General features: G+C 43.7%; 1 protein-coding gene across 1 annotated transcript in view; it reads right to left on the bottom strand.

Moving 5' to 3' along the window:
• Positions 1-690: 690 nt before the first annotated feature.
• The window catches only part of LOC134451729 (roundabout homolog 1-like), a 336,086-nt gene continuing 326,776 nt past the window's right edge, over positions 691-10,000 (bottom strand). The window contains exons 27-31 of the mRNA XM_063202132.1: positions 9,823-10,000; positions 7,752-7,934; positions 5,537-5,725; positions 4,754-4,974; positions 691-3,232 (exon numbers count right to left, since the gene is read on the bottom strand). The exon at positions 9,823-10,000 is cut by the window's right edge and continues 285 nt beyond it. Of these exons, the coding sequence (XP_063058202.1) occupies positions 3,218-3,232; positions 4,754-4,974; positions 5,537-5,725; positions 7,752-7,934; positions 9,823-10,000 (786 nt within the window). The 3' untranslated portion in view covers positions 691-3,217. The remainder of the gene's footprint in view (positions 3,233-4,753; positions 4,975-5,536; positions 5,726-7,751; positions 7,935-9,822) is intronic.

Below are 10,000 nucleotides of genomic sequence, written 5' to 3'. Positions count from 1 at the left end.
ATGGGAATGACCTTCACGGAGGCCTGGCATCAAGAGCTACCGTGCCCGGAATCAAAGCCTCTCTCACGGACAAGCCCCCAGGCCCTCAGGACCTCAAGGTCCCTTGACCCTCACAACCTTACAACCTCTAGACTACAAACACTCAGCACTTTGCTCTGACGGGGGGCCTTGGAAAAGGCGTGAACCATTTCCCAAGGGAGGCTAACAGGTGTGTTGGACTATGGAATGTTTATGCCTGTAACCACGGTTAACAACAGTCCACATATTACATAGGCTAGGATGCAGTGGAAGGCAGTACCAGTCATTTGGGCTCTAAAGTCTGCTGCGCTATTAGGCACCTGTAACTCTGATTACTTGAATTTTTATTTTCATGTTGTTAATCTATGGACTTTCATTTGTCATTCTCTCATTCTGCTAGCAGCAGTAGACAGCTAGTGTATAGCAAAGTTCGGTGTGTGTGTGTGTGTGTGTGTGTGTGTGTGTGTGTGTGTGTGTGTGTGTGTTTTAGTTTAAATTGAACATTTTGTGTCTGTCTATTGAAACATTATTTTAATCCTCTGAAAAAAGAAGAGTTTGATTTTGAATAATTAATTTTCATGAAACAAAACAGCTACACAATACCTTCCACCAATCATACAGACAAAAGGACAATGCATTACAGAAATAAGCACAGACAACTGCTGCATTTGAAGTTCTTTTTAATAATAAATAATATGGAAAAATGTCATTTTTTGTTTCATTTCATGTTTTGAAATACAAGATTCCCAGTAATGAAAAGTTATGACTGACATTAAAGCAGTGGTGTCTTTTTTTTCTTCTTTGTGTCTTTTCAAACATGGTAAACTCCAAACAAGGATGGACAGCACAAACCTCCACAATGGGAACAACACTTCACACTCACATCTCTTTTCACTCACTCACCACACAAAAAAGGCTGTAGTAATTTTTTCTTATTCTTCTTCTTTTACTGCAAAAGCCTCGGCCTTGAGCAAGGTCACCCAGCTCCCGCACTGGCTCTGACCAGCATCTGTGCTACTATCACAAGAGCAGATGGATGGATTGGCGAGCGAAACAAAAAAACCTCACATCAAAGTGAAAGAATCGCCTCATTCCATCATCTTTTTTTTCCCTCCACCTGTCTCTTTCTCTTTCTCTCTGCTTCTTTCTCTCCTCTATCTTCATTGTCCTCTGTCAGGTAGCCTTCTACTGGAAACACCTGGCATACTACACTGACTCACAATGACATGAATGGAGAGATCCACAAAAAGGCAAAGGCAGATTAAAATGTCCTCCATAAGTTGCTACTAGTTTATGGGGACTCGGCTGAATGAAGTGACAGACCAGTGCACCTCTTTGGTGGAAGAGGGGGACTTCGTGTAGCACCCCCTGCCCCCCTCACCCATCCTCCTCCTCCTCCTCCTCCTCCTCCTTCTCCCCCACCACCATCATCCCTACACCATCATCACTATTGTGCCCTGTACCAAAATGGAAAAGAGACCCCACACAGATGTACGAGAATTATCATATTTTTACCATAATCCTCATTTGTCCTCTCTGTACAATCTAAAACACATGATGTAATAATCAATGTAATAATTGATGGAATAGTTTTCATTTAGTACATTTAGTAGCCTTGAAACAGCCATTTGCTTAGTGTGCGATAATTTCCTCCCAAAAGTGCCCAAAAGCGATACTTGAGGTTTTGGCACGATAGTTCAACATTTTCCATCTGGCAACACTGCTCCACACCACAAATGGGGAGGGAACGCTTACACTCCCTCCTTCAATGTTCTCTCGACATATTGCCCATTGCCCTTCGCTTCGCTATCACACAGTAAATGTTGCGGTGTTAATTCAACACTTAAAGAGTTCATTTAAGTCCAAATGATGTCAAATCAACTCTCTAAGTGTTAAATGAGCACTGCAGAATTTACTGTGCACACTCTTTAAGTGCATTTCTACACGATCCGTTCACCTCACTCATGTTGGACACTGCACTGTGTGTGAAACTGTGTTTGTAATAGGATGGCATCTATACGTACTTCGTCTACTACTTCTCCTGTGTCTTCTCTTTCCATTTTTAAGTTGGATCCGTAGGTAACATGAAATCTTTTATCTGTGAAATCTCCTGAAACTCCTCGCAAAACAGCGGAGCCTCATTTCCATTCAGGGGTGGCGTTCTCAAAAGCGTCTTTGCTAACGATGGTAGCAACGTCCTTTGTAAGAGCGACTCAACTCTCTCTCGACAGCGATGCTCACCACTGAGTCCAAGGGAATGGTGTTACGTCTTAAGGCGGTCTTAAGACAGTTAGCAACGACAAGAATCGAGAAACGGACCCCTGGTCATATCCAGACGTTAATATAAGACAATACTCTTTCATCATCATACAAACACAATTATAGACAAGACTCCTTGTGTCCGTTCCTCCATAGCTGTGGAACATTCTATATTCAACAAATAGATGGCTTAAAATAATAAAGTTAAGTGATTGTGCTTTTAAACCAATGTAAGACAAAAGGAACATACATCAACAATAACAACATCGATTAAAAAAAAAATGAAATCATAACAGTGCATTAGAAAAAGGGAAAATTCAAAATGGCTGCACTTCTCAATAGTGGAACTGACCAAGCAATTTACAACAATTATACCATTGACCAAATATTTCATACAGTTTCAAATAAATGCTTGAGAAAGCTAAATAAAAAGGAAGACCAATTTAAAACGTACTGTACCACAGAGTGGGATTATGAAACATTCATCTGTATACAACAATGGTATGCAGCTCCCAAAACACATTTTAATATACACTCTCGACAGAGCTATGGCTGACAACCCACAACTGCTGCCATTCCAAGCCACTGATTCAGAAACAGAACACTTTCGTTCTTAGAAAAAGCTAACGGTACCCCTTTTTTCGGAGAACATTCTCCATTTGGACAGAAAAAAGTACCCTTCAGTTACTGTTCAAAACATCATCATAAATAAAAGAAAAATACATATACAAAATAATAATAATAAAAAAAAACATAACGAAAATGGGACATTAAGCATTGGTCAGTTTTCAGTTATTTTTCATAAAAGGTCATTTACATGATGCTGACGTTGCTGGACTCTCTCTGTGGCGGTCCGGCAGGTCCAGAGGAGAGGACAATCGGGGTCAGACTTATGACCTGGAAGGAATTCCTCCGCAAGGTCGGCAGGGGTCATGGTCCCTCAGCTCTCCAAAAGCTATTCGTTCAAACACACATAAAAAAAAACAATGTCAATATCCTGACATTAACAGCAGGGGTGCATATCTGGAAAGCGTAGTTGCTAACTATGTTGGCTACTTTGTTGGTTGTAATGCAATTTCCCATTGGCAACTACTGAAGTTGCTAACTGCTAACAACTATGCTTTCCAGAAATGCACCCCAGGTTTGTGCTAATCAAGACAGATTTCAGTGCAGTGGTGGTTGTTATTCTTTAAATCATTCACTCCTAGATGAGCTCTGTAATTGGTTGGAAATGCACTTGAGGCAATCAAGCTGTGCAGAGGAAAACAACATGATGCACAGCACCTCCACTCCTTATTAATAACATAACAGTTTGTTCCACTTGTTCCTCACCTCTCAAATAAACAATCTCTCAATAAATGTGTTGTGCCTGTGTGACAATCAAAGGTGCATATCACTACAGAGTGACCCCAAAAGTGGGCAACAAGAATTGGGCAATAGCTAAACGTTACTAATGTGTGTTGGATGTGTATTGACCAATGATCATCTATCCCGCTAAAGATATTGTATCCCTTGTTTTACATTCCCAGACTTTATTGGGTCTTCATTATCAACAAAAACAAGGAGGTAATCAAACGCACTTCAAATAATTTAGAATTAAGCAGAGTATGTTGTACCGCCACACAAGTACAAAGTGCTATCAATTCTCACTTGCATTGACGTTGAGTATCTGTGAGCTTGCCTGCAGTAAAGGAATCATGATCAACCATCTCGGTTTGGTGCTGAGAGCAACAGTAACCTGATTTTCAAATCTCTTAAAGACTTGGTCTGACCAAGAGCTTAACAATTAACGTTTCCCAAACAGCATAGTTGACCCCCTTCTACCCAGGGCCACTGGAGCTACTCAAAGTTGATTGAGTCCCGAAAAAGTGGATTGAGTTCCCAACTTTTCGAGAGATCAGAAACGATATTTACATTGCTCTTGGCCTGACAAGAAGCAACGCCGAAGGTGTTGCGTCACCAGGAGGGCATGGCCAGGCTAGAGCAACACCACCACTAACCACACAAATAGATCAAGCGCGACATGAGCGAGGCGAGCGACGGAAGTAATTGACTTTGTATTGAGTCGCGCGACAAAAGCGATTCTGGAGACTAGAGCGATTCGCGCGACGAGAGCGACAGTTTGAAGTTGAAATCCTTTCAACTTTCTATGATGCAGTTTGGCGACTAGCCGCGACAGCCAATGACTGTATAGAGGTCAGTGACCACAGTCAATGGGAATGTTTGGATGCTTTGCCTTCTGCATGTCTAGTCTCTTCGCTCGTATCGCTTGCTGCTGCACTCTGTCGCTTGAATCGCATCGCGCCTGTGAAAACAATATTCTGCTCAATAATGGCAAAACTCATAAAAACTATATATTTCTCAACAGCATTTTCAACTCTGTTACACCTGGTCTATTCATGCGGTAAGACAGCGGCTAAAGGCTGCACTTATACAGTGTACACGGTATACTGACAACAGCACAAAGACGCCTCACCTCCTGCTCATCCTCCTCTGCCTGGAAGGCCCCAAGGCTGGGGAGTCCCGAGTCGGAAGGGTTCCTACGGACCCCCAGACCCCCCTCGTTCCGCCGTCGCCCCCCTGAGCTCCGGGACGACATGGAGCTGGAGGAGCTGATGCCTCCTTCCCTCTGCCCCTGGCCCTGACCCCCAGAGGGGAAGCTGGGCCGACTGTAGGGGGGGATGTCCTCTGCTACCGCTATGGACAGATACAGGAAAGGGAGGGCATCATCATCATCATCATCATCATCATCATCATCATCATCATCATCACCACCATCCTCACAACCATCATCACCACCATCCTCACAGCAATCATCACCATCCTCTTTCACACCATCATCGTCATCATGATCATCATCATCATAATCATCACAAATGACACCACCATCATCCTCTTCCTCCTTCTCCTCCTCATCATCATCATCATATCCTTTTTTCCTCAGTGAGGATTCATTAAATATTACATATTTTTAGTCATTGAACTTGTGTTTTGTGTCTTGTTTATTTTATCATATATCTTGTGTATTTTGCTGTTGTAGTTGTTTTTTTAACTATGTACTTGACCTTGTAATATAATGTAGGCCTATTTGCAAATAGTGCACCCATTGTATTATTGTCACATTTTTGTATCATTATTAATTTTAATCCCTTTTTATCTTAACACCTTCCTGTCCAGGGACTACAGATGAAATCTGGCTCAATTGTATGTTGTCCCTGTCAAATAAACAATAAATTAAATGAAATTATAAATGCCATACCTGGGTGCTGGCGGGCTTTCCCGGCCTTGTGGCTCTGGTAGCCTCCCGCGCTGCCCCTCCGCTCGCCGCGCCCATCGCCACCGCAGCCCAGCCTGGGTAGGGTGGCGCCGCGCACCTCGTAGCCCCCTCGTGAGCCATGACTGGGGGACATCATGCCTGCCGAAGAGGCGCCGAGAGACAGAGCTGTATCTGATGGGGGGTGAGGGGTAGCGTAAAGAACAGCATTCGTATTAATCCCAAAGAAAATTAAGGTGTGTATCAGTTTACATAAATACACAAATACAAAAAAATAAACAAAGATCTAATGCACATAATACAAAAAAGTGGGCAGGCAGAAACAAGGGTATCATTATTTGTCTTTCATATTTGTATTTCGAAAGTAGAAGTATGGGGATAGTGTCATGTCGCCATTGACTAACAGTACAAATTCAAGTTCTTTATTAGAAGATAACCCTTGAGATGAGGCAACTCTCTACAAAACGAAGGACACCTGTGCAAAAGATGATTTCCCACAGCATATTATCATAAAGAGTGACTAAAGGATACACAACATGGTAGGCGGTGATAGATTGCTTTTAAAACTTCAAATAGTCTGCGGAGATGCTTTTATGCCTTATTCAAGAATATTTGGTTTTATTTTACAGCCCAATGGCTATGGGGATAAAATGTGCAATTATGCAAATCATAATGAGAAACGACAACAAGGCGTGAATACATTCTTTTGAAGTTTGCTATGTGTCCTAGCATGCACTCAAGTCCTTCCCTTCCCAAGTCCTTCGGTATCCGTCGGTCACTCTTTGTCGTTCATATGATTCAAAACCAAAAACAGCTTGATGAAGGCCCGGGTCGCTTAATGTCCTGCAGTTCCTTTGAGAGTTTTTCAATGACTCAAAGGTGTTTCAAATGCACCAGAGGTTGATTTAAGCAGAGCAATTCAAAGGCATTGCCCTTTGTAACCTAGTTTTTGTGCCCCAGACTTAAACGACTCAGACTTAGTTACATAACACCTCTGTCTAGACACAAGAGCCATCGGCGTTGGCAGCAGCCATTTAATCCCATAAGAGCACTTACGGCAGTGTGGTGACACGAGCCGCGCTAACATTTACAGCCAGCCCAGACATTCACAATGTGGGACGTTTCATTACCGCTTTTCAACACTTGCACACAGCAATTTCTTTTTTAATTCGACTTCGGTGGCCTTGGTCTCTACACATTCACCATGGAATATATTCAAAAAAAGTTTTTTTTAATTTTCCAATTGGTTAGTCAGGCACACCTCTGTACTGCTGCTACATCAACCGTGATATCCACAGCAGGCAGTTGGCATTGAAAATTATGCAACGCTACACGACACTGTAATGGACTGGCCTCTCTGCTTTTGAAAAGCGATTCAGGTTCATGTTCAGGTGACTAGTATTGATACTCGTGTTGAAAAGTGAGGGAAAGGACTTAACTTGCTCTGGTCCAATAGGACACATACTGTATAGACATACACAGTAGACAGTAGAACAGGTACATCAGAGCATGACCACAGAACTCTGAAAAGTCAGATGTGAGCAGGGGCGGATTGAAGATGGTCTGGGGCCCCCTATGCTACAAGTCCCCCCCCAAGAAGGCATTTTGAGACAAAATGACATAGAAAGCGACAGCGTTATAATTCCAAACCAGGAATAAAGAATAACATGCAGACAATTTTTTCAACACTGCTCTTGTCCAAATCCTGCCCTCCACTTCTCCCAGCCCTCTTTGCTCAATCAGGGCCCCCTGGCAGGTGGGGGCCCCTAGGCTGCAGCCATATCTACTAGCCTGTGTGCTAATTCTGCCCTGAATGTAGGAGAGCTTCTGTTAGAGCAACGGTTCCCAAACTTTTTCCCCTGCGCACCCCCTTGCACATTTCAATGTGGTCCGCGCACCCCCTAAGCAAATATTTTGGTGTGCTGATGGCCACGCAACTGTGATTCACTGCACATTATGCACTGTTGAATTGGGGAATCCTCTTTTCCAATTGTCTAGGAGTTAAACTATACTTCAGATGGACCCTTCCAGCATACAATTCACCATACAATTAAAAACTACTTCATGTTAATTAATGCTGTATTAAAACTCACATATCCACCAAGGCTCTATTTAGCTTGTGCACCTCCTTATGGCATGCCGTGCACCCCCAGGGGTGCACGCACCCCAGTTTGGGAAACCCTGTGTTAGGGGTTCTTACCATCGTTGAAGCCGGTGTCTCTGTGCTGGACCTGAGCAGTGTGGTGTGAGTGCTGCTGCTGCTGCTGCTGCTGCTGCTGGTGTTTGTGCTTCCTAGGGGGTCGTTTCTGGTGCACGGCGGTGCTCACGTTGCTGTCGGTGGACACAGGGCTGCTGGGACGGTGGCCTGCCAGGAACCGCGGGCCTGGGGAGGGGTGACATCGAGGGACACAGATTAGGAAACAGGTCAGAGCGAGCTCAATACCATATCTGACTATTCTTTTCTTTTACTGTGTGTTTGTACTGTCTTGTTTTTAACTTAAACGTGTTAGAGTGTTAAGAAAAGCGCGATAAAAAATGTACTGTCTGTATACTATCATTATTATCAATATTATTGTTGTTGTTGTTGTTGTTGAATTTTGTTGTGTGCACCGTTACACTACTGGTAAGCTCGGCCTTTGCACTCTGCACTCCATCTGAAGTTTGCAAAGAGAAGCATTTCCATCCACAAGGTAGGTATTATGTTGCCAACAGAATAGAAATTGCTCAGCAATGCTTTACTACGTCTCAACAGTGGCACTGCAAAGTCATTAAATGTCCTCACAATATAATCTCTCCTAAAATCACTTTTTTCCCATTATTTAGTATTTAATATGGAAAAAAATAAAAGTTTGTGGCGCAGCAGTGCAACAGTACATGTATAAGCCTCCTAAAATAAAGTTATTGTCTGGAGACCCGCTTGAGCTAGCAGTGGTGTGAAGGCGACTTCTAATTCGGTCCAATTTGCATTCTGAATGCCGCCAAACTTGTGCAACTCACTCCCCCCATTAGTGTGTGGAGGACATGTATTCATCCTTAGCGGGGAAAAAAAACAAAACTTTAGCAATTAGTTTGTGAAGTACAGCGCTTCCGGGGCTGTAATACAATTTACTAGTGTTTACTGAAACAGAATGAAGGGTCTGCTTGTCAGACCAGCGCTCTGTGAAATATAATGCAAAACGTGTTGACTCGGAGGCGTAATGGAGTACAGGTGATTATGTTTCTGCCATTATGTCCCCGTACGCCATCTTGCACAATCCAATTTTCTGCCTTGTGGAATCTCGCAGGTGGCTGTGAGCAATCCTGTTAGATTAGACCTTCATTATTAGCCGCGTTAACTCCCTCAGTCTCTCCCCTCCGTCCCGCTCCTTTTACAAATTGATTGCTTAGGCTGCCTCTAAATGAGCTACCGGCACTACAGTGTGCAACCAAGGTCTCTGTACTGTGCGATCTCTCAGGGGAGAAAGACTTAGCATAACAACCCCACAGCACAACTCAAGTGTCAAGTGAGTCCAACTCAAGATTCAACCCAATTCATCAGGGCATCTAAACTTCCTAATTAGCAACGGTAACACTCAATGTTAACATCTCACTTTGAAGAGATGACAGTAAAGGTTACTGAAAAGAAAATAAAGGTTAAATGCTGTTAAATGCTCCCAAATCTTTAATGGCAGGACGGTTAGTCCGAAACGTCATGCCATTAAATATTTGGGAGCATTTAACAGTGCTGCGGACCTTTATTTTCGTTTCAGTTATCTTACGTTTGGTCCAGCACCTGTGCCACTGATGTGCGCACATTCTTTGACTTTCTGGAATGATAATAAAGGTTGCCTCTGCAAAGTGCGCACTGTGCAAACATTGTGCCATTAAACTTTTGGGCCCATACACTAATGTTGCGCGACCTCTTCTCAGTTCTCTTTCTGTTTGGTTCAGCTCCTGGATTACTGATGTGCGCACATTTTCTTCATTTTGTTTATTATACACTGTCCACCCATCCCCAGCACCCCCAGCACAAATCCAGCCCCAAGTCCTGTACACCGTAAACCATTGCAAGTCTATTAAATGTAAAACATTTGAGTTGCCCTGCTGCCCTGCTTAAGTTTGCAAGTTACCTCAACTCGAGACTTAACTCAACTCAAGGCACTCTTAAGTTGAGTACTTATTGAGCATGGCAACTAACTTTTTTACGTTTAACTGGCTGCATTTTGTGTCAACATCCCCCTCCCCCTCCCCCCTCTCCAAACACTGATATAAAAAAAACCCCAAAACCTTACCGGCGAGTGCCGCCCCCTCCTCCGGGTAGCGCGCCGCCTTGAGCCCGGTGTACTCGGCGGCGGTGGCCACGGCGTGGGCGAAGTCGGCGTCTGTGAAGAAGGAGCCGTCGGAGGACTCCACGGCGCTGGAGCGTCCCGACGAGGCGGCGTTGTCCTCCTCTGAGGCCGAGCCCCAGCC

Source organism: Engraulis encrasicolus, chromosome 7 (genome assembly GCF_034702125.1).
Source record: "Engraulis encrasicolus isolate BLACKSEA-1 chromosome 7, IST_EnEncr_1.0, whole genome shotgun sequence".
Lineage (NCBI taxonomy): Eukaryota > Metazoa > Chordata > Actinopteri > Clupeiformes > Engraulidae > Engraulis > Engraulis encrasicolus.
Note: the sequence above shows the minus strand (reverse complement) of the source record. Positions and strands in the feature narration are given on the sequence as shown.